At 38.2% G+C, this 25,091-nt stretch overlaps 2 protein-coding genes across 2 annotated transcripts; both read left to right on the top strand.

Annotated features, from left to right (window-relative positions):
- Nucleotides 1-549: 549 nt before the first annotated feature.
- stam (signal transducing adaptor molecule (SH3 domain and ITAM motif) 1) lies at nt 550-11,307 on the top strand. Its single transcript, XM_014998673.2, has 14 exons — nt 550-940; nt 2,396-2,480; nt 2,808-2,883; nt 3,165-3,260; nt 3,373-3,519; nt 3,649-3,739; nt 3,913-4,108; nt 4,363-4,457; nt 5,811-5,899; nt 6,060-6,147; nt 6,255-6,309; nt 6,871-7,024; nt 7,196-7,317; nt 8,319-11,307. Exons 1-14 carry the CDS (start codon nt 901-903, stop codon nt 8,521-8,523), a joined length of 1,539 nt encoding a protein of 512 aa, XP_014854159.2. The 5' UTR covers nt 550-900; the 3' UTR covers nt 8,524-11,307.
- Nucleotides 11,308-11,441: 134 nt separating this feature from the next.
- Nucleotides 11,442-17,434, top strand: tmem236 (transmembrane protein 236). The gene is made up of 4 exons (XM_014998674.2): nt 11,442-12,353; nt 14,022-14,094; nt 15,830-15,953; nt 16,736-17,434. Exons 1-4 carry the CDS (start codon nt 12,097-12,099, stop codon nt 17,359-17,361), a joined length of 1,080 nt encoding a protein of 359 aa, XP_014854160.1. The 5' UTR covers nt 11,442-12,096; the 3' UTR covers nt 17,362-17,434.
- The last annotated feature ends 7,657 nt before the right edge of the window (nt 17,435-25,091 follow it).

Genomic DNA, 25,091 nt, shown 5'->3' with positions numbered 1-25,091 from the left:
CACTCTTCTCTGTTTTTCTTCAAAAATGTCTTCCAAGTCTATTTCTGAAATGCATGGCATGTTGTCACATGCCTCTCAATGACTTCAGCTGTGCATACACAATAAACACGATTTAAAGGAGGAATTTATGTACTGTGAACATATATGTTTATAATAAAGAGAAAATAAAATAAACATAATTTAAAATTGAATGAATGTAAATACAAAGAAAAAGATTAATGAATAAAAACAAAGGCGTCATTTTGATGATTTGCACACACAAGGGCATATTTACTGTAGCTTGTGTTTTATCCTGATAAAATAATTATTCACAAGACATCAACAATGCAAACAGGAGCTTTATTGACTCCTTAAAAATGCCTTTCTAAGCAGCTGTGTAAAATAACTAGTGATATGTTTTTTCTTTTTCTTTTTCTTGAAACTGATATACACTCATGCTTATTTTGTTTTAGAATGCACCTATAATCCGTACTGTAAAGTCATTTGTAATCAGTTTCATTTAAACATAAACATGACAAAGCGTCATGTGACCAACGTCACCTGACGATGACATGCTATTTTTATTTTTTTTTCCCACAGCAAAGAAAATTAGTATCTTCTGATAATTTTTTTTCTGGTTCAAAGGGACTTTAGACACTGATAAGTGTTTGACTTTGAGCGCTGGATTTATTGTCGGTGCCACAGTTTTATTCGTTATCAGACTATCTGCTTCATTTACCCAGCATGCCTCGCTTGTTGCCGTCTGGAGAGAAGGAGTGACTGTGTAGAAAAGAATCAGCTAGCTCCATTTGACATCTATGTAGTTGCTGTTACTATGTGTTTATTGTGGATGAAGTAAGAGGAGGGGGAAAAAACAATATTTAAAGGAAGGTGAAATATCTTGTTGTCAACACCCTAGCGATGCCTCTCTTTACGACCAACCCCTTTGACCAAGATGTTGGTGAGTAATCAGGCTAACATAAGTAGCTGGGATCAAACAGCTTTGTTTGGGGTTTCGCAGCCTTTCAGATCATTTGCTATTTCTAAAACAAAATTTCTTACATTCGTTTAACAAAAAAGTTAGTATTACAAATGCGTATATAGATGTTTCTTATTTATGTTGTGATAACGTAAATGTAAACAGAAGTGGGGATCAGATGCAGTCATCAGCTAACTACAGCAGCTAATGAGCTCCCTGCCTCATCATCTGTATCCCACCGTGTGGGTTAACCAGCCCGAAATTAACCAAAAAGTGGAAGCGAAATAGGATGTGGTGTTATCTGAAACCATGAAGTTACGCTGTATTTCTCCAGCTCTCTTTGTTCTGTGTGGAGTGGTTAACCACTTCATTGGCATAAACAGTGAGCAGGAAAAACAGCACCTTAAAGACAGGGCTAATATGTAATCTCTGACCCAGCATTTACTGTTTAGGCTATACTGTTATTAGGATTTTAGGATTTTTTTTTATTATTATTATTATCGAGTCCCTGCTGTTTGTCATAACATAATTTCAAATTATAGTCGTTTTTTTCTTGTTTTATGCTTAGCTTTGATTATGTTTTAAGGAATAATTGATAACCTTATGTCAGGCTAGTTGATCAGCCTGATAGAACGGTTGACGTCAGTCATATAACTGATAATCTCTCTTGTTCATGTAACAGTTTAAATACTGTTACATGAACAATTATTTTTTTTTTCAAAATGTTTAATTTTGTCAAGGAAGCTACACTTCATATGTTTATGACCATTCTGTTCTTGCCAATTGTATCAATTAATTTTCTTATAAAAGAAACCATAAAGAAAAACAAACACATACCAGTGGCAATAGTTTTATTTCTCCGTTTAAGTTAAAACGTCATTCTTTTAAAATATACAGGCTTGCTGCAAACGTAACCTAATGCCTCGAGCTCCTGCTATACATGCAAAGATCCAGTTTATTATGAAATACTTTTACATGTGGCAGACTTTAAAATTTCTTCTGATGTTTTAAAAAGAGGAATACGAAAGAGGCTTAACAAACTTTGAAAACAAATGAATGAAAGTCCTTTATTTATCTATTTGATATTTTTTATGTTAGAATCTGAATTTGATATGTTGCATCTGAGATGAAAATGTTTTCTGTTATGCTGTTAGACTTCCATTTCATGATTGTGCTCATTTGCAGTTTTGAACAATCGAACCATTTGTTTAGTTCACAGACAAGTTAGAAGCAGAAATTTGTTTACACCAATCTATGATCATATAAATAGAAACTGGACACATCACATGCAAATAATTTTTTTTAGCTTATTTATATATTTTTTAACAAAGCCTCTCTTTCATACCTTGTTCTATAAAATGTAAAAAAAATAATAATAATAATGTTGTGATCTGTTGGATTTCTGCTTATATTGCATGCTATGTATCTTCCCTGCAGAGAAAGCAACCAGTGAGATGAACACAGCTGAGGACTGGGGCCTCATTCTGGACATATGTGATAAGATAGGGCAGTCACGCACTGGGTAAACTTAATCTTCCTTATTTTGAAGTAGAACACTGTTTTTTTTTCCACCGTTTTTTGAGCCCACATGCAGTGTTTTATGATGACGTACACAGTTGATGACAAAAACTACAAACTTTGGTGTATGTTGTTGAAATGTTATGTGAAAAACAAAAATACAATACAAACTGTGAATACAAGGGTTTGGTTTTACAAAGAAATTCACAGAAGTGTGGTGTGGATTGTGGTTGTGACATGACAAAATGTAGAAAAGCTGAAGGGTTGTGAATACTTCTGTAAATTTTCTGTTTATTTCTTCAGACACCTGAGTTCTGCTCTTGTCTTTTAGGCCAAAAGAATGTCTCCGCTCAATAATGAGAAGAGTGAACCACAAGGATCCCCACGTAGCCATGCAGGCATTGACTGTAAGTAGACTGTAAACAAACAGCCGTGTTTTGCACACAGTTAAGTCTGGAAGGAAGAAGAAGAAGTTCTAAGTATTTGCTAAGGACACATATTGCTAAACAGATAGTGACAAATGGATAGATGCTGCAAAAGTCTTGTGACTTCAACCCCACCTAAGATCCTTTTGCCCAACCCCGGTGTGTTTTTGGAAATCACTGAGATGCAGGATTTATTTTAGTCATGTCTGAATTCAGATTTGCAGCTCTTTGATCGTTGCTTCCTGTTGTCGTTGTCCACACAGCTCCTGGGCGCTTGTGTTTCTAATTGTGGTAAAATCTTCCACTTGGAGGTTTGCTCTAGAGAGTTCGCCAGTGAAGTCAGCAACGTCTTAAATAAGGTGCGTGGTCAATTTTAGTTTTGCAAAATGTCAAGTCAAAAACATAGTGTACTTGTGGTCATTTCTTGTATGTTTTTTGTTTTTTTTTCCTTTCTAATTTGGTTGCACCTAGGGTCACCCAAAAGTGTGCGAAAAGCTGAAGGCGCTGATGGTGGAGTGGGCAGAGGACTTCCGTAATGATCCGCAGCTCAGCCTGATCTCTGCGATGATCAAGAATCTACGCGAGCAAGGGGTCACCTTCCCAGCGGTGGGCTCCCAGGTAGGTCTGCTGCCAGTGCGTTGAGTCATGTGACATTTAGTCTTCATAGTGCCTTCAGTGCCAGTGGATCCAATGTGCGCATGCTAAAAAAATGATTCAGTCATCTGATGTGTGATCATCTTCTCCCAGGCTGCAGAGCAAGCAAAAGCAAGCCCAGCATTGGTGGCAAAGGATCCCTCCACCACCACAAACAAAAAGGAGGAAGAAGATCTGGCCAAAGGTAAAATGGCCACAGCGAATTACAGCTTTTTCCGCTGATGATCAAACCACCACAGGAAATCTTAAATAAACAGAAAAGAGTTTAAAAACGTTTATCAAATATGTACTTTTGCAAATTTGCTTCAGCCTGATGAATTTAAAAAATCATAAAGTGCATTTTCTCCTTGTCTGCAGCTATCGAGCTGTCGCTAAAGGAGCAGCGACAGCAACCGCAGACGTCCCTGTCGAGCCTTTACCCGAGCACGTCCAGCCTGCTCTCCACACACAAGTCCGACGGCAGAAAAGTCCGCGCCATCTACGACTTCGAGGCTGCGGAGGACAATGAGCTCACTTTTAAGTCCGGAGAAATCATTACCATCCTGGACGACAGGTGAACTTCATCCCACAAGTAGTCTGAAAGTTGACATTTCTGGAGTTGCATGTTTTTTTTTTTTCTTTTTGTCTTGTGGTGAAAGACAGTTGACAAATTTAAATTTCTCTTCAAAGGCCAATGTAAATTCTAACTAAGGAGATTGTGTGTTTTATGTGGCTTGTCATATTTATTATTTTTGTTTTGTTTAGATAAACTGGTCATTCACCATGATCCTTGTAGCGTTGATCCTTAAATAGTTGTTGTGTTTTTAGTGACCCCAACTGGTGGAAAGGGGAAACATACCAGGGAGTCGGCTTGTTCCCTTCGAACTTTGTCACTGCCGATCTCACTGCAGAACCTGAGATGAGTGAGTATTACGATCAGCAAAGCATTTCTTCAGAAATCACTCATTCTTTTTCTATTCATTATATTCAGTCATAGTAACCCAGCGTTATGGATCTTGGAGTGAAAGAAACTTTAGCACTTGTAGACAAGTGAAGCAACTAAAATAAGATAAATAAATAAGACTCCAGTGCCTGATGGTTGGTCCAGTCATGCATTAAACGGCATCCCTCTATGTGTTCATGTAGTCATAAACAAAGTGTGTGGAGCGTTTGGCTACAGCTCCCACTTAGCACACAGCTTCATTGTGCAATTCATTTGTATGCTCGCACAATTGACGCCTTCTCTCCTCCTCCATTCGTTCTCTTCAGAACATCGCCGTGTCTTTTCCATGAGTTGTTTATATTCTTGATGATTTCCTGCGAAAATGTCAGCAGATTTAGTTTGTGCGTTGTCTGAAAATGATTTCAATAAGCTGTGCTGTAATCTCACTAGGATAAATTGTCTGACTCAAGCCTACAGAAAGGAGGTTGATCATATAACATGGTAGAATTGAAAAATGTCACTTGTTTCAGCTACTCTTCTTAGTCTTTTGACTTTGGTTCCTTGTTTTAAAAAAAAAAAAAATCACATATAACATTAACCAGTATGATGAACAAAAAGCTATTGCGTTGTATTTATGCAAAAATTAGAAATAAATCATTTGATATGATCAAAATGCTGGTATTTTAAACCGAAAAGCAACTACTCTAGCTGCTGCTGAGCTGAAACATTTCTTACTATTACAGTTCTAAGTGCTAGCCAAAACATTCATTTATTGTTTTCAGTCTGTGATGTAGACTTAAGAAGAAACCCTTGTTTTCTTATGCAACCATGTTTCAGTCAGCTGCTTAAAATACTTACAGTCTATACTATAAAAACTTACAGACAAGTTTTAAAATATAGCGCCTTGATTTGAGTGCTGTCAGTTTTCACACTGTCACTGTTTGTGTTTTTAGTAATAATCAGCTGGCAGACAGTTTTTTGTTGCTTTATCCTCCTTAATGGGGTAATGACTAATTTTAGCTGCTTTGAAGCCAGAACCTTGATAGGAGTGACCAGTCTATACCAGACCATGCCCGTGTTTTGGTAGTGGTTCTTCATATTCATATATTTTTATAGCAAATGAAAACAAAAGTCGGAGTCATAAATAAATGGAAAAACTCAATTCTTTTTGTTTGCAACTGGTAAAACAAACTACAAAAATGAAAACAGCCATGTATTCAAGTAAAACATATTGGATGGTTGCATCGAAAGCTTACAGCAGATTTTTAGTACGGAAGAATTGTTTAGTGCTTAAATGAAACTGTTGCTCTTGCTGTTGTTTGTGTATTTGCAGTGAAGACAGAGAAGAAGACTGTACAGTTCAGCGAGGACATCCAGGTGGAGACAATAGAGCCTGAACAGGAGCCTGTGTACATAGACGAGGCGAGTTCCCTTCTGTGACTTGCGTCAGTAAAGAGCTTTACTGTGACATTTCAAAGTTGCTACTCGCTAACACTAACATGAGTGGCGTTACTAAATTTCCCAGTTTTCATAAGGATCGTGTAGGTTTAACTTTTCACATGAGCTTGTGACGTTTTTTTAGGACAAAATGGATCAGCTGCTCCAGATGATCCAAAGTGCAGATCCTACAGACAACCAGTCGGACAGCGTGGAGTTGCTCCAGCTAGAAGGTAGACAAAACGTATCATAAATTAAATCAGTGGTATAGAATGAAGTTAAAATTGTTGGTTGTTTACCAGAGAGGAAACGCATAATCTTTATTTTTGTTTTTCCTCAGGTGCATGTAACCAAATGGGACCTCTGATTGACCAGAAGTTGGAGGACATAGACAGGTATGATGTTGCCTTCTCTATGCCACATTTATTTAACCTGTCTGTCACGAGAGGACCCAAATTTGGGTCCTCTCGTGACAGGGGTGTCAAACTCCAGTCCTCAAGGGCCGCTGTCCTGCAACTTTTAGATGTGCCTCTGCTGCACCACACCTGAAAAGAATAATTAGGTCATTAGCAAGGCTCAGGAGAACCGATCTACACAGGGAGGAGGTAATTAAGCCATTTCATTCCACTGTTTTTTACCTGTGGCACATCTAAACACTGCAGGACAGCGGCCCTTGAGGACTGGAGTTTGACACCCCTGTCATTGTGAATGACAACCTGAGACCAACAGGTTTAAATAGTCATGGATTTTTTTTTTTGTTTGTTTGTTTGTTTTGTTTTGCATCCTCATATGAATGACCATGTTGTAGAGTTCAATACTTTTTTTTTTTTTTGTCCCTTCTAATCTATCTCCAAACTACGCAGCTTTCTTCTGCTTAATAAATATTTAGTTCCAGTGTGAGTTTAATAATGAATGACGGGTTGCTAACACTTTCCCCTCTTGGTTTGTTTCGCCAGGAAGCACTCTGAGCTGTCAGAGCTGAACGTAAAGGTCATGGAAGCGTTGTCTCTATACGCAAAGCTGATGAACGAAGATCCAGTGTACGCCATGTATGCCAAGCTGCAGAGCCAGCAGTACTACATGCAGCAGCCTGCCAGCGCGGCACAGCAGGTAAAGTTTTGATTGCAGGACAGGACGTTTTCTGTTGAGGTTTTGAATTAAACTAATATGATGAATTATTTATTTGCTATAAACCAAACTAAGGGCAGTAACTATTGTTACAAAACGTGTGCTGCTCATAAGGTTTCTGTACGGACTGTGTGGACGTTTCTATCTCCGCAGGTCTACCCTGGTCAGCCGGCGTCGGGCTCATATGCCATGAGTGGCACCGGGGTGCAGGGCTACACGGTTCCTGTGGAGCAGCTTCCTGCTGGCGCTCCCATACCGGGTCAGCCAGCTCCCGGGTGAGTTTCTGAAACATAAATCTCTTTCTTGATACCCTAAGTATAATAATATAAGTTCTTCTTTTGATTGTAGTTTTCAATTTGTCTTTTTTTCTTTTTTACTTGAGCGTTTTGTTAGTACCGCTCTTATAGTGTCCTCACTTTTCAAACAGAGGTTTGATTTTTACTCTTAAAGTCAAATGGAAGATTAGAAATTTTGGTATAGATTTTTTTCTAAATATGTTGCTAAACTGTCGCTGTTCTGTGTTTAATTTTGTAATAAATGTTAAGATTGTTGCACACAAGTATGGGCAGAATCCAACTTTCTGTTTTCAATTTAGGAATGTGTTCTTTTTGCTGATTTTTATACAAATTTTTATACTGACTTTTGCCATTTGTATTTGAAAGCTTGTCTATCTTATTGTTTTCAACATTTCCCTGTGAGTTTTGCTTTTAAGGACTTGAACGCCCCCACAGCAAATTTGGGGGTGTTCTTCAAAAGTCATTATAATTTTAATATTTAGTTTTTTCTTATTGTTTTTGCATACTTCTCCTTATTTAGCTGTTTTCCTGCAGATTTGAAGCAACTTCTAAATTATGTAGTATTTACAATTAGACTTATGAGAATAACTTAATTTATGAAGTCTTATTTTTTGTAATATTTCAAAACATCTACAAGAACATAAATACAGGCATTAAACAAGATGAATAGACAAAAAACATGACCGTTCCAAAAATGTTCAGATCATGTCACAAACCATAATCGGGGTTCAGCCACCAGAACTCCATCTGTTGAAGCCAGTGGCTGAAAGCACCTAATAGACCAATAAATCCGGGTCATTTAAAGCCCCAGAAGCTCTCAATAAAATGTGATAATGTTGACACCAACTAAATAACTTCATAACTCAAAACCAGTTCTGTTGTTACTTTGTGACCTCCTTTTGTAGTAAACTCAAATTGAAACTAGGATGGCTCAAACGTTCCACCTCAATATCATTTTTTTTTTTCTTCTCTCAACACAGTGACGTCCACATGTACATGGGCCAGCCACCGGTCTACGCCGCAGCGCCTGGTGCTATGGCTCCAGCAGACATTCAGTCCTACCCAAACCCAGCCAGTGCTGCACCGTGCACAGCTCCTGCAAACTACAGCGCCCCCTCTGGCACAAGCATAGCGCCTCCCTCAGACGTCCCACAGGCCCCTTACTCAGAGAAAGCCTTGCTATAGGCCCCCCCTCCTTCTCCTCCTTACAGATTGGATAAACAAACACACATTGTCACCCCGCAGTAAGAAGTAGTTCGTTGTTGTTCCCATTAAGGAGGAGCAGCAGGTTTGAAAATTTGAATCGGATCAGGCAAACACTGGCGTTTGGTGCACCTTGTGTTTTATTTGGAAAATATACATGTGAGAATACAGTTACTTCTTTCTGCTGGTCATGAGGTATTCATAAGGTTTTGATTTGAGCTGACAAGTATGTAAGTTTGAAGGTATGCATCATTCTTTTCTTTGATCATCTTTGCACATTTTTACCTCTTCAGCTGCTGTTAGTTGGACTGGTTTATGTTTTGTTCACGGTGTAATTCTAAGCACCTAATTTAAACCCGGCCAGAATGAAATCCACTTTTTATGTACAAAATCTGACAATAAATTATTAAGTAATGCTTGATGTAAAGATTTATGGAAATACATTATTGTTACTTTGTTTGTTTTTAAAAAAAAACTATAACGACCCATTAAAAAGGCTCTTTAAATAATTTTGCAAACAAAAAAAACATAATTTGAATTCTTAATTTTCGAATCTATTCAATTTCTAAATATAATTGCAACTATCCGGACATGTAGACACATCTTGCACTTAGAGATTATGATAGCTTAACAGTAAAATCAAAATAGGTGGATCTGAATAAATTTGTTATTCACAGAGTGATAAATTTTAGACATTTATGTCAGTAAATTTTGATGATTGTGGCTTAAAAATTCAACATGTCACAAAATTAGAATATAACTTAAAATTCATTTAAAACAAAAAGAAAAGGAAAATTGGATACACCCAAAATGCTGAAGGAACTTGGGTTCACAAGTCCTGTGTTCTCACTGTTGCCATTTTCCCTTTTTCTGCTCCAGTTTTTCCTTCTACTAAACTTTCCACTCAAACTCTTTAATGAGAATTTGAGTGGATGAGCAGAAACAAACACCTAAAACATAATTTTGAGATTCACCTGTGATTATTAGAATTTGTCCCGTATTTCTTAACAATGTGAGGTTTTTGTAAACAAAACAAGTTTTTACCGATTAGAGTAAACAAGTGTAACTGCACCTGCTGTATAAAACATTTAGATAATCCACATAACGCATGAAATCCACAGCAGTTCTTTGACAACACTAGTAACAGGCCTACATATGCAGACTTTAAAACACTAACACTGAGACACATTCAGGGTTGCCACGGTGATCTCATCCACTACAGCCGATTCCAGCCCCGGTCTTGCCACGAAAATAGTATTTTTTTCTTCTTCTTTTTTTTCTACTTTTTTATTTACATCAAAACATTAAGCTGAAAATGTACCTTGTAGTTCTCCTGCTTATCTTTTACAATTGTTCTCAACTTTAAGAAGTACTGAAAACTGAAGCCACTTTGATTTCTGGAGGGAAAGAAAACAAGGACAGCGGAAGCATGCACATGACATTTGTATATACTGTATTAAAATAGACCCCGTGCAGTTGGCTGTATGTTGGCACAGCTCTCCCAGACATAAAATTAAATTCTGCCGTTTCTGCATGTACCTGGTGAATTAAAGGTGTATTAGCCATCCCTACATGCCCATTTTCCTTTTCAATCCAAGCAACTTTGCATCCTTTCTCAGAGGGTTGCAGTCCTCTGTGTCCATCAGGGCTGTGCTAACATGCGTGCACCACCAACTTGGTTACAACAGGGAAAAACTCTGAGCCCCACTAATTTTTTATTTTTTTTTGTAAACACCTCATTTGCCATTGTTTTTTTTTGTTTTGGTTTTTTTTTGTAGTGCTTTCTAATTTATGTTTAATTATTATGATGATATTTTTAATGAAGTATTGCAGGATGTATGTATTCAAAGAATAGAGTGGAATGTGCGTTCTGCCTAACTTAGTTGTATATTTCAGATGAGAACCTGGGCGTTTCTCTTATTGTACTGTAGGTTTAATGGCGACGTTAGAACTGACTGATCTCGTGCCCACATGTTTTCTGTGATTTTTTTTTTTCTCTCCGACTTAAGGGACGTTTCATCCGATGAAGAGGCATTAGTTGAAGATGTTTAGTTGCTAACTCTCACCCAACATTAGATGATGCATTTAGTGTGTTCTTAGTCCTGAATAATTTATGACTTCTACATGTAGCAAGTCTTTGAGAAGGATATGATGGTTGGAAAATCAGATTTTCAATGAGCTAATAAAATGGAAAACTAAAGTTGTTTTGTGTTTTATGTTTAACTATGCTTTGTGAAGGAAATTTGAAGTGCGAATGCTGAAGTAAACTTTAGAGTGGGGACAAGTTTCTGTACTCTGGACAAACTTTTCTGATTTCATTTTCTCCTTGGATATCTTGTTTCAAATGTGTAAATGTCTTGCAATCCACATGCCACCTTAAGAATGCAAAACAACTTTTAATTTAGACTTTGTACTCAGACTCTATTTTGGAGAATTTTATTTAAATATTAATGTAGTCGAGAGAAACTAAATGAGTCAAATCGGTCGTGTTCAACCATAGCAGCTGTTCTGGGACAAGGAGAGAAGGTGCCAGTTTGTTGTCATACGTCATCCGAATGAAGCATTTCATTGCACCACAGCGTTGGACTGCAGCCCCGATGTAACTTTTGTTTTTCTTTTTTGTGCAGGATTGAGATGCTGCCTGTTTTTGAGTTTAATCTCAACGTTATTGTAAAGGTTCTGCCCAAACTTGTACTCTGCTGTTTCTATGTATTCTTTTAACCATACCTAATAATTGGTATTCACAATAAAACCAGGCCAAGTGTACAGAGTAATGTGTGATTTTTTTCCCCCTTTTTTCATATTCATAATTTAGAGGAATAATTTTTGCAGTAATGATTTCATGATTAAATGAGTTTTCAGTAAAGCTTTTGATGTTTGCACAGTGCTAGCTGCCCTGGGTTTCCTTCCATCATTAGGTTGCAGCAACGCTCCAAAAATATGCATATTTAAGCTCATTTAAGCTTGATGTGAACATTACAACTTTGTATCTGCAACAATATGTGTACAGACATGGTTACATTAAAATGTTACCGATATTAGGTTTGTGTTTTGATCAAATCTTTTCCAGTTGCAGCAGCTGTCTTTTCATTGCCACTAGATGTAGACGTAGTTTTAGCTGTTGATATAGGAAAATATGAATCTGCCCTGACCTTTGAAACAGAGGCTTTTTGGGAAATGTTGCTTTTTGTTTTCAATTCTTTTTTTGCTCCTCTAACATAAACAAATAGAGCAATATGACCAAGTTTTAATTCATTTATCTGTAAAGAAAGTTGGAGCATGCCTGATCTTAGTGTAACCGTACTTTTTATAGAACTTTTGCATTTGTCAAGCACTGTGCAGTTTCTTCTTGAAGTTATGAGATGGTGATTGCTTCTGTTTTTGTAGTTGTAAAAGGATGAATGTGACCAGCTCATTAGGCAGGCAGTAAAACAATACAAGCTCCAGTGCAGTGTAAGCAGTGAGCAGAGTTCAACGTTCCCGCAGGGACATTCTGAGGGAGATGATTGTCAAAGTCTGAAGCTCCGATTTCCAAGTAGCCACCAGCGTTCAGGGATGATGCCCTCAGGGAAGACGGTCAAGCTCATCGTGTACGAGGTGCTGCAGTTCGCGGCTCTCATTGTCCCCGTCTTTGTAGTCATGGAGAGATTTGCCAGGCTTATAAGAGACGTGAAAGGGCAGGATGTGACTGCTTACTGGCTCGTGGTGGCGGCTTCTATTGCCTATGTGACCTCTGCGACCTTGCTGGTGTGGGTTCCTCTCAAATACGTGATCCTGAAGAAGCGGAGATTCATCTCGGAGATCACGCAGTGGTGAGTTACAATTATTTGTCTTCAGTTGTCTTAGTGAGGACTGAAATGAATCTGAGATTATCAGGGATATTTGAGGCTTAAACTAAAGTAATAACCCTGCAAAAGAAATGAGTTGAATTCCCGGGGGAATAAATTGGTGTCCTTTGTTGAGTATTACAAGAATAATCAGCTCAAAAGGTAAATTGTGATGCAGAACGATCCCTGTAGGTTATTGCTGCCACTTGATTTTTTTAAAAGTGTTGAATAGAATCAGTTCAAGTATTTCTATTTTTCTAAAAGTGTACATAAACCTGAATATTTTATAAGGACGGGGCTTTAAGCAGTGGAGGAATGAAAATCTATTGTGACTAATTCAGAAATCTGTTTTATTAATTGCATCAAGAGTGGCTGAGAGCATATTGCATGTACAAATATTTAAACTTGTTGAACATTTTTACATTTTTTGCACTGCAACAACAAACCTAAATGTATGTTATTTTATGGGACAGTCCTCTATAAATTAGAACATACAACATACTGAAGTGAAAAGAAAAGCATAATTTCGCACATTTCCCTAACTAAACATATTATAATGATACAAATTCATGCATTTGCATTCAATCCCCTCCAGAAGTCATTTTATTTATAAATAGAGTTGTGATTTTTAGGAAAAACACAGCCGTTCTGTGGAGGCCCCAGAGGTTTAGAGAACATTATTGGACAGAAAACATCACAAAGACCAAGGAAAAACACAGGAGAAACAGCCACTAAAATAAAAAAAATGTTCATCAGCCAGAGAAGCAACAAAGAAATCGCTGGTAACTTTAGATAACCTGCAGAAATCCTCTGCTCAGGTTGGCGAATCAGTTCTCAGGATTGTTTTGCCTCCGCTCCCCTCAAATGTGCCTCTAATGGCAAAAAAGAATAAAAATGTTTGCAATATGCACCAAGTGTAGGGAAAACAGCAAATATACTAAAGGTGCTGTGGTCAGATGAGATCAAAATGTAACTTCTTGGCATAAATGGAGAATACTGAACTCTAACACTGCACATGATCCTGAAAACCCCAATTATGCTGTGAAACATGGTGGTGGCAGCAATATGCTGTGGGGATGCTTTACGCCTGCATCGACAGAATTGTTGGTCAGTTGATGAGATGATGGATGGAGAAAAATACAGAAATTTTAGAAAGACAGCCTGAACAAAACAGTACTGAAAAAATGTTTGAATACATTTACATATTTTCCATTTTACAATTTACAAATAAATTAAATTTACAATTTTACAATTACTGGTTCACAATTATTGTGTTTTTCTATTCCGGGAAAGTTCAGTAATATGTGTTGAAGAGAATAGTGGCAGTGTGATTAAATGTTTTCTAAAAAATAAAAACCCAAGGAGTAGAAATACTAGGAAGTCAAATCACTTCCATTCAGCTCGTACATTTCCCTAAAAGTCCTGTGAATGTGAAGTATAACAGTTTTATTGTCCGCATAAAGGCTCTTTAAGATATGCATTGATGGATTTTATTGCTTGAGTTTATTTTCCCCCAACATTACGAAGGGACACATAACTATTCCTACGCTGATAATGACCAGAAGACAGTGCATGAATGTGCTATGTGATCAAATTGCATTACGAAACATTTCTCATACTTCAATGACAACATAAACCTTATTCACTTTTCAGGAGACCGACAGCACTGGCATATCTTCTGCTGTCAACGCTGCCATGTTTTGCCATTCTAATAGCCAGTTCCAAGGTAATTCCCTCAAGACTGATCACTGTTCATCATCTCTGTGATGTACCTGTTGATGTGTTGTTCTGTCACACGCCAGCTGGGTCCTTGAAGAGGCTCATATTTTCTTTAAACAGCCTATTTGAGCTGCAAACCCACATTGCAACCCCCTTTGTGGATGAAAAAAGAAGATCTTGAATACTTAGAGCAGTTATTGTCAATATGGCACGCTTAGGCACCAATTTTATTGTTTATTGTTTAGGACCCCATTAGCTGGATGCTAAGCTACTCTTATTGGTCCATCATTAAAAACACATTAAGATAAATGACAGACGACAGATTCAGCTTGTATATTTACATTTGCAAGATTTACAGTGTGCCGAAGCGTTATTGTAGATTTCTTTTGCAACTTATGCAACTTATTGAGTTAAATGAAACTTAATCACTAAAATTCAGAACATTTCTCATATGATTTCACAGCCCACATTTTATATTTTTTAAAAATATAGTTTTGAATACTAAAGTGAATGTCAAAGTGACAGTAGACTTCTCTGAAGACTGTAGAAAAGTCTTAGCATAATAGCTGATGAAAGCTAACTTTTTCTGCTCATATGTTTGTTCAAGTATAATGTTTAATGAATAGACTGACAGCTGATCGAAACATCACAATGACTAGTCAGTAAGTTTGGATACACCAAACACAACGGATCACTTTTTCGCCCCTGAATTGTAAACACTCAGAAGTGAGAATCGACTTAATGTTCCCTCTTAAGTCCAGATGTACTTGACCACTTTTATCTCTTCTGGTAGTGAGCAGGACTTTGTCACCATTGCAAGTCAAACCAAGGCAGTGAAATGTCACAAGACTATGTGGTCCATATTAGATACTGAGTAACAGATAGTAAAGAAAAACAGGTTTGCCATTAACTCAAATTTTAATGGCACTCAACATCCTGAGATGGACAAACAAAATAAATGGATCATGGTAACCTACTTTCTTTGACATTTCGAGCTTGGACTGTCTGGAACTCAGATCAGACGAGACGACCCGCTGGATTTAAGCATATTACTAAGTGGAGGAAAAGAAACTAACACTAACATTGTATTAGCTCTCCATTGTATTACAGAGTAACTCATGAGGCTCTCTATCCACTGGTTAGAGATTGACTGGAGTTATGTCTTGAACCAGACAATGATTCCAAACACTAAATTTACAACAGAGTGGCTACCAAAAAGTGTTACAGTGGCTTTATCTAAGTCCACACCAGAATCTGGCTTAAATACCATCATGAGTCCATGAGACAAGCAAATATATGCAAACTTTAATGGAGTGACAGTCTTGTAAAGAACACCCAATCATGCTTCTTCCCCATGTGATGCAGTGTTAGTCATCCAGGAAATGACTACTTTATTTTATTCATGATGCGAAAGTTGGATTTAAAAGCAGTAGCTTACTCAAAGCTTATTTTCACAGATTTATACTCCCACTAAATAAGGAAATTGGAATCAAAGTGACAGTGTAATCACAAATTGCTTTGTGATTACACTGATTACAAAGGGTTACAAAATCTGCTTTTGTAACCCTGCTACAAAAGCAGATTTCTTTTGTAGCAGATTTCTTTTTGCTACAAAAGAAATCTGCTGTAAATCACATTTCTACTGTAAATCACATTTCTCTTGCAAATTCACTTTTAAAAATTATCTGAGAACTTCCATGGGGGAAGATGTTAACATCCATTTTTCTGATATTGAACTGTAGGTCCAGCTGGACAAGCAACAAAGACTCGACCATTTCACAGAGTTGCCTGTTTCCTTGGTTCTTTTCTCCCTGGTTTGTGTGGATGTCATAGAGAGGTTACGGCCTCACAACCTCATGGGTAAAGGTAAGCTTTCGACTTAGAAGATTATTTTTTTAGGAGTTCAACCCAGTTCTTTATCTGTAATGTGGTGCCTCTGCTCCAGAATTGACAATATACAACTCCAACATTGTATCGGTTCCCCATAACTAACATTACTTAATCTCACAAATCCTGACAGTTCCCTTATCTTGTGGTATGTTGAATACTTGAAACTCAAAGCAGAAGTGACAACATTACTTTACTTTGTCAATAAATTTTGCAAATATTAATCAGTCCACTTTCGAGGCACACTAAGAGCAATCCATTATATTCCCAGACGGTTAGTGGACTTTCAGGTATGAAACAAAAAGGGCATCGCGGGACTTTTCTGAAAAACAAACACACTTAATCCTAAAGCAGCAGAACACCCTGAATTCTACGCACTTGATCCCAGCATACACAGAACTGGGCTTTAATAGTAACTCACATACTTTATGGATGGTGAATGGTCTTGGTGTTCTCATAATCATCTTTTGTTTCTCATGTTTAAACTCCAACATGTTTTCGTTATCCCAGTAAACATGGTAAGATAGGAAAGCTTGAAAAACATAAAATAAAATACACGTCTATGCCAATAACACCACAGCAATATGAGTCTACAAAGCCATATAATCTCGTATTTTCTGAAAGAAAGGCAAGACATTTCTTTTGTCCTCATTATCTGTTGTTGCCTTCCAGTTTCAGTTTTCTCTTATTGTTACATGCTAAACTTTAAACATAACAATGCATTGTTAAGCTTGTATAACATCTAGTCTTGTCATTTGCAGCTAATATTATGGATTCTGACTACGACATGTCAAGACCTGTCCTGACCCACCTGACGCATGTGACCAGTGTTTCAGGCCAGCTGCCAGCTGATGAAGGCCAGAACAGTGTGACCCGAGGCCAGACAGAGGCCAGAAATGGCAGCACAGCCAACAAAAGGCAGGATGTCACTGGATCCCCTCACAGCACACGACCAAACGCTTCGTACCTGTACTCTTCCACCCCACGACTGATGCCTTACTCAGGTCCCCTAAGCTTCCTGTGGAGGAAAGATGGAAGGGCAGAGGTATTTGTGGAGTGTTTCTTGTTCTGGATGGACACAGTGGAGTTGGTGCGAGTTTCCGGGGAGCCAGTCATTTTCTACTCAGCGTGGGTGTTCCCAGTCTACATCCTGGCTTTCCTTTCTTGTCTCCGCATGATCATTGCTCCCCACAGCTTCTTGCTGCCGCTTGCTGGAGCTGTGCTGCAGGATCTTCCTTTCTTCATTATTCGGGTTGCACTGATTATTGTGTTTGGTTTTGTAACACCTTTGTTATATCCTCTGAAAAATGTCCTGGTAAGCTTAACTTTTATCTATTTCACATGGATGACCAAGCTGAGGATATTTAAAAGACACCGCCTGTTCTGAGGAGGAGCGTAAAGACCCCAACTCATCTGCGGATGTTTGAACTGTTGGCTTTGAAGAGCAGCACCATGGACTCCTACTGAAACACCATTTGTGTAATTATTAACCTAATGATATAGATATATATATATAAATTTCCTTGAAAAAGTATTGATACCTCGTGAGCCTTTTTCACATTTGGTCACATTACAGTCAAATTAAATCAAACTGTATTGTATTCAGATTTTACATGACAGGCCTAAATATGGTGCATAACTGCTAAGTCAAAGAACATAATGGGGTAGATATCCAATAACTTCACACATAGAGTTTTTGCCATTTGTTCTTTGGAAAATACTGTACATATTTATTTTATTTCTGAACTTGTTTTCTTGCTACATTTATTCCTTAAAATCTGTACATCTGTAAACACAGAAAGTAATAAAAAAAGTTTTAAAGTTACATATTTATTGATAGAGAAAAATACACAAGTGAAAATGTTTAAATTTATACAACTAAATATGTGAGGTGCTTTTCAGAGAAGTTATCTATTAGCAGGCTTAACTCAAGAATATTTTTGTTAAAAAAAACCCCATAAAATTCAAAAAGGTCTGTAATGACATTGCTTGAGTTTTAGTTGAATGAAAACATGATTCCAAAATCTTTAAAGAACAAAACCTATCCAAAATAACATAAACAGAGGTAATAGATTACCTTCAAAATATTAACTGAATATATTATTGCAGTGGAATCAGGAATGAAGTGAGTCGAGCGCATTTAGTTAACATGACCAAAACTTAAGACTAAAGGAGGATGAGGAGCAGATAGTCTTGAGTTCTGGGAGAACATGAATCAAGGTTTTATGAAAACAATATGAAACATGAAGCAAATCAATTCAAATATATATTTTTTAGTGTTGTCTGTGCTTTGAAGATATTTTAGATTTTAAGTGCTTTTGCTTTTGTTTTCTTTTGAATGTTTGAGTTTGTGTCAGTGCAGACATCCATAGTGGCTGCACCGACACAATGCAGTAACTATACTGCACCCCTACCAGGACACATTAAACAGAATTACACATTCATATGGTCTTTGTTCCTGTGATAGATTAGTTTCAGCTGACAAAGAAAAACATAAAATCATATAAGGTGGAGAAATAATGCATTTGTATGAAGCTCTGGAAGAAATTTGTTAAAGACCTTATTTACCATGTGAGTGATAAAACATCAGCCAAGCAGCTGTAGCTCACGCAGTAAAGAGCTGGCTGGCTTTCATTTATGAGCAGAAAAACTGAAATTAACTTCCCCTAATTTCCCCACAGCCATGATCTTCCTGCTTCTCAATAATTTATACCATATTCTGCAACAAGGCATTAATGCAGCTCGCGCTACAAATAATGGTTGCTATTGGAGTGCAGGTTGCTGGTGTGGTGGAGGACACTCTCTCATTAGTATGACAGACTGAATGCTTAAAATGATCATAGGAAACAGCAGACTGGACACCATTTCTCTTGATAAGAGTCTTGAAGATCCCCTGATTGTCAATGATGAGTTCAAATTTGCCAATTTGTCGACATCAGATAAAGTTTTCATGCGACTTTGAAGTATATAACTCCTTTCACAGTAATAATAAACATATATAACAACACAATTTCTTTTGTAAGCATAAATAAGCCTTGATAAAATGTGTTTATAATTGCTTATTTTATTTATTCCTGTTTCTCTGCTGAATAAACATGAGGATCATATCTTTAGCCACTCTTCAAAATGGAAAAAAAAACATACGAAAAAAAAACCATACCATGTCCATTTAATTACTGAATTGCTTATCTTAAACATAACCAATGATCCAATATTGCTTATGCACAATTTTGAATAACAAGTAAGAAGTCTGAAGCACCAAGAACTGTGATCAAAGCTGTAGAAAGTTTACCTTGACACCACACACAGTGAGGAGAATTTTAACAAAGAAGAAAAATTTACAATTGTATCTTTTTAATGAGGTTCAGTGTGAAACAAAGCGAATGTGTAACAGGTACAGTCATAAAAAGTAGCTCTGCACTGGTGCAGTCATTTCAAAGAAAGCTGGAAAAATATTGTTATGTTACAACCAAAAACTCCAGTGTATTTTATTGGGACTTTATATTACAGATCAACACAAAGTAATGTATAACAATCAACTGGTTCACTACAGCCATAAATACTTCCAGATCATTTAATTTAATCTGAATTATGTTTAAGTTGTAAATAGTTGGTAATAAGATGGGGAGGAAGCTGTTTTTAGCACAAAATTAAAAGAAAATTACTCAAAATTGAACAGCAGAGGCACTTAGAGTGGACAAGGTGAACAGAGATGAGGAAAATAAGATAGAGAAATGAGATAAAGAGAGGGCAGATCATGAGATAAGGAAGGAGGGGGAGACAGAAGAGAGATTGGGGGCTGCTGAGCAGGAGAGGAGGCTTTGTAAATCTGACAGACCAGAGGTGCATTTGAATTCAGGCTGTGTTTCTCCTGCGCTAGCCGAATGTTACCCGGCTCTAGCATGGCAACAGAGAGGGACAGCACTTCAGCTGCAGCCTCTGCACACACACCGACACACACGTGCACAGACAGTCGCAACAGGATCGCAAAGAGTGACTCAGGTAAGCTGAAACGCCCCTGAAGAGACGGTACCCCTGTGGTGAAGGAAACAGCATGCGCAGCGAGAAGGAGAGATAGTGGTTGAGAAGGAGGAGGGGCTACAGGGCTGGAATCTTTAAGGAGGAAGAAAAGGAAGACTGAAGAGCACTGAACCTGAAACTGTCTGATTCTGGACTCCTATAGTGAGCTTAAGAGAGAGGGATGAGGACAAGATGGATGTGGAGTGATGCAGGATCTCTGACTAAACTAATGTGAGAAACTGAAGAGCGCTGAGAGACTCGCAGAGAAGAAAATGATATTTAGTTCCAGCAGCCGACTGTTCTCGGTGTTTGAACTGAAGTGCAGGCTGAAGGATTCTCAACAGGGGATGCTGAGACACTGATAGAGGTGAGGCGGGATGGAAGGGCAAATATGCAGACCGACAGATGAACCACCTGTTCTTTTAAAGATGAGGTGAGCATATTCACACCAAGAGATTTAGAAATCCCCCTGCTCTTCAGACTGACATACGCTGCATAGGTGGTGGATATCTAGATATATGCTGTCAGCCTCACCTGGACCAGGTCTCAAAAGAGGAAGCAGACACTTGACTCCCCAGGTGACCTCCCCTCTCTCTCCACCCCTTCGACAACTTGTGGACTTTGTAGATTGGAGTCTTCGTCTCTCACGGGATCCCCAAACTCCCTGATGAGCTTCTCTTAATGGACCATGAGAGTGAAATTTGTGAGCTGGTTTTAAGGTGACCAACCCCCCAACCCCCGGAGGCTCATCTGGCCTGTCCCCTTCTCTCCCTAAAACTTGATGTCTTGATGCATTGCTGTGGGCTGGGACACTGGCGGAGAGTGCAGTCCACCTATGTAAGTGGCAGCATCACCTGCAGGATCTATACGCACCCTTTTGATCGCATAGCAACAGTGGAGTCTTGCGGCGGGGTAGAGCGAAGGGACTACAGGGGGGTACAGCAGTTAATTCACTTATTCAGATGTGCATCGTCTTTCATCTGCAGTACGTTTGCATGCTCAATTACACAAACAGTGAGTTTAAACTGCGGACTCTTGCACTTTATTCTCTTCGTTTATCCTCAGCCGGGCTTTGATCTATTATGATAAAAAAAAGAAAAGAATGTCATAATGTTTACTATGATAATTCAGATAGTTTTGTTTTCCAAAGTAATCCTCTTGTAACAGACATTGGAAGATTTTTTTACTGGTGTAAAGAGTTTGCAACTGGAAGGTTGTGGGTGTGACTCCTGTTGCCTACTAATCTGAGTATTGGTTTATATATGTGAGTGTGAATGTGTTAATGTGGCTTCAGTGTAAAGCACTTTGAGTAGTTAATATGACTGGAAAAGAGCTTCAGGCCACCTACCATTTGTATTAGTCACACACAAATGAATTAAAGTACCTTGCAAGAGAGTAAAGAAGATTTATTTTGGATAAGCTGCAGTTGACTGATTAATGTTTACCTGTAAAGACACCAAAAACAGTCATTTAATCTACAAAAAAATAAAGTTTACACCAGATTTTTTTGTGTATTTTTAGTATTCTGGCGATGTTTTTACACTTGTGGGTGTACTTGACAAAAAACTTTAATGGATAGTATACACTTGTTGAGTCTATTTGATTACTGATTTCTAACCATATATTTTTCAGATAAAAAACAAAGGCTTCTAACTTTTTTATTTTTTTAATTTTTTTGCATTAAGCTTGTGCAAATTCTGACAAATCCTGTCGTCCGTATCATGGACACACTTAGTGACTCTACATGACTTTGACTTTGTGATGAAACAGAGTTGTAACGTTTTGTGTTATTAGCATGTCATAACCTGAGCTACGGAGAGTTTATAGATATTGGTAAATTGCGGCTCTTCAAAATCCTGAAGAGCCCCAAGTGTGATCTTCATTCACTTGGATAGTTGCCAAAGTATTTAAAGTCTATCAATCAATATGCTTTGATGAAGCATTTCTCACTGAAATCAAGTAAAATCAATACAGAAGTTTTTGAACCAGTTGAGATTCAAGTGGCTCAAGAGTAAGTAAAATAATATTGGCAGAAAATTGACAAGTGTGGGTTCACCAATCTGTTGATGACAGATTGACTCTGACTCTGTTCCCTTTTCTACTTTTCCTCTCTAACTTTCTCCTCCAACTCATCTTTACTTACTGCACGAGTTTTGCATGTGCCTCCACTTCTTTTGGTAATTCCTGTTAATGCTGATATTATGATGTTTATTAGAGCTGCGCATTTTGTGATGGCGTCAACTGCAGAAAACCTTATCGTCGCCATATTTTCCCCCGCATGAAGCTGGCTTACTGTTGGCCCTCGGCACTCTCTCGACTGTCAGCTTAAAGCCTTGCAGATTACCGCGCGCTGTAACTGCTGCATAGCATGAGTGCCCACCTCAGCACCAAGCCAGAAAAAAAAAGGAGCTTAGAAAATCGGGTCGAATAAAAGCAGCGTCGCAACAACAAATGATACCTGCTGCTCACATTTGATGAAGACTCATTGATGAATGTGTACGTAGGTGAGCATAGTTTGGTAAAGGCTGTTGAATATAAAAGCATCAATTGTTTCAAACAGAAAATCATATTTTATTGAATTGTGCTCTGCATTGTGTAGTAGTCTAAGCGAGAGCACTGTTACTGGAAACCCAACACAAAAGGTTGAGCTCAGTAAAGGTTAAACAGTTCAGATTTATTACCAATTTGTGCTACTTTATAATCCTTCAGAAATACTTATGTGCCAATATTTATGAGTCACACGTCACTCTATGCTTCCATTTGAGTCTCTACTGCTCATAGAAACAGTCAGAGAGCTTACAAAACTCCCCAACATTTTTTCTGGTAATAAGTTCATGTTTTTTGGTATCTGAAAAACCAGCTGTTAGAAAAACTTCCTTATAACTAAGTCACAGTCAGTGGACGCTGTTCCGTTACCTAGCCAGCCCAAGGTAACCCAGCCTGTTACATAGCAACCCAAGAGGAGCTCCAGCATGTTTGGTCAGCTTGTTTTACTGCTGTATGTGCTGTACAACGACTGCTAGAAAAGAGAAATTTTTTGTTGTTAAATTTCGCTTTTGTCATGATGTAGCGGTTGTAGAATGAACGCTGAGACCCAGATGATGGTGAATTTGACAAGTTTTTTTTTGTTTTGTTTTGTTTTTTTATGGGAGGAAACCCATAACTATGATGCTTAACAAGCCGATATAATTTTTTTACAAATGTGTCACAATTTAAAGGGAATAAAATAACAAAGCAAGATATATTGCCAGAGGAAAATTATTGCCCAGACATAAATGTTCTTCCTTTTTGTGCAAAGTTCGCTGCAGAGTTGCTCACATCATGTTTTGTCACTAACGCTCCAGAAAAGGCTCAATTTGAATGTGATTTTAAGTCTGGAAAAACAGGCGATCGTGTATAATTCCATTAATCTCTGACTCTACCAATCCTTCTCTTTCCCTGCCTGACCAATCAGAGGCTCATCGGCCAGATTACAATCACGGCACAAGATAACACAGGCAGGGACAGAAGCATGGAGGCTGAATAGGTTCATCCTCCCCCCTGTTGTTCTCTGTTTGACATAGTATGGAATGGAAACAAGACATTAGAGAGAAAACAATGTTTTTCTTTAATCTAAAGCTGGAGATCAGCACCCTGCCCTCCAACCTGCTGTGCTCTTTTCCAACTGGTTGATTTCACCTTACTCAGTTTCCCATCATCGCTCTTCCTCACTGTTCTTCTTCCTTCATCTCTTTCCCCCCAGATGTTAGGAGGGCAAAGTTGACTGTTTGCAGGTTGTTGTTTTTTTGTTTTGTTTTTTTCTCATAACATTTTAAGCCGTGCTTCAGATAGACGTTTACCTTCATATTCTCACGGATGTTAGTCATTTAAGGGTGATCAGGTGACCATCAACAAGGAGGAAGAAGAGGATGATTCAGGCAGAAGACGGAGGGAACTTTATGCAAGTTCTATTTCTGCCTCTGACAGCTACTTCTGGAGCTCGTCTTTGTTTCTCTTTGGCTCCCACTCTTCCTCCTCTTCCTCCTCCTCCTCCTTGCAGAACGTTTCGCTGGGTCTGATGGGCAGCCGAGGCTTCAGGCAGATGTAAATCTGGGGAGGTTTGTTGGCAAAGGGGGCAGACAGTGGAGGATGGAGGATGTTGCCACAGCTGCTAAATGCAGTCTGGGCGTCTTTGCATGTGACTGAGTCTGTCGGGAGTCGGGTTCTCTGCCTTTCCACCTGCGGGCCATGTCCAAATTGCTGAAGGCAAAGAATGTCTCCTGGGTGAGTATTGGCTCCTTATCTGGTAGGATGTGGGGAGGAGTGAAACGAGGACAGAGGGGGAGAGTTGTTACTGGATTTAAAAGACTTTTTCTTGCTGTTAGCGTTATCTGGTCAAAAGAGGTTTATTACAGTTTTTACAAAGAGATTATTTTTCTACCCACATACTAATTTGTAATTTACCATTTTGGAAGGTATTTCTTTGCGCGTCAGCAGTTTTGTGTGGAACAGTTGTGCAGCCAAAGATGATTAAAAGGGATAGTTCCGATTTTTTTTTACCATATAGTCTGGGGAAAAAAGGACTGCAAGTTGTTGACATTTTAGCTGCAGTAGATGACAGCAGAGAGGGACAAAAGCAGACTTTTACTGTCTTAAGACAAATTCAGTCTCAAAAACACAGTTTTGCACATCCATATTTTTGCAGGTTATTTTTAAAAGATTTTTGTCAAACAAACGCCACACAAATCCTGCTGCTTTTAGTTTTTCTAGTTGAATAATAAAAAAATTAACTTAAACTGACTAAACTAAACTGGCTGAGTACAAAGTACTTAAAATATAATAACTCTTGGTAGAATCTGTCAGCAGGTGTTTGCATTAACTGAGAAATTAGTCTCTAAGATCAGAGTGAAAGAAATGGGCCCTAATCATTGCAGATTTTTGTTTAATTTGGCTACAATTGGAGTTTTTTCAAGCCTAAATGGCCTGTTGACCTGGGGCCACAGCCTCTTCATCAGATTTATGTCCAGACATTGACTAGGCCATTCCAAAGCATTTTCAGCCATTTAGATGTGGACTTGCAAGTCTGCTATATATATATTTCTGATACATGACCCAAGC

The sequence above is a fragment of the Poecilia mexicana genome, unplaced genomic scaffold, assembly GCF_051168715.1.
Source record: "Poecilia mexicana isolate PSO_F unplaced genomic scaffold, ASM5116871v1 scaffold_17, whole genome shotgun sequence".
Taxonomy (NCBI): Eukaryota; Metazoa; Chordata; class Actinopteri; order Cyprinodontiformes; family Poeciliidae; genus Poecilia; species Poecilia mexicana.
The sequence above is the reverse complement of the archived record's forward strand: the minus strand, read 5'-3'. Positions and strand labels throughout refer to the sequence as shown.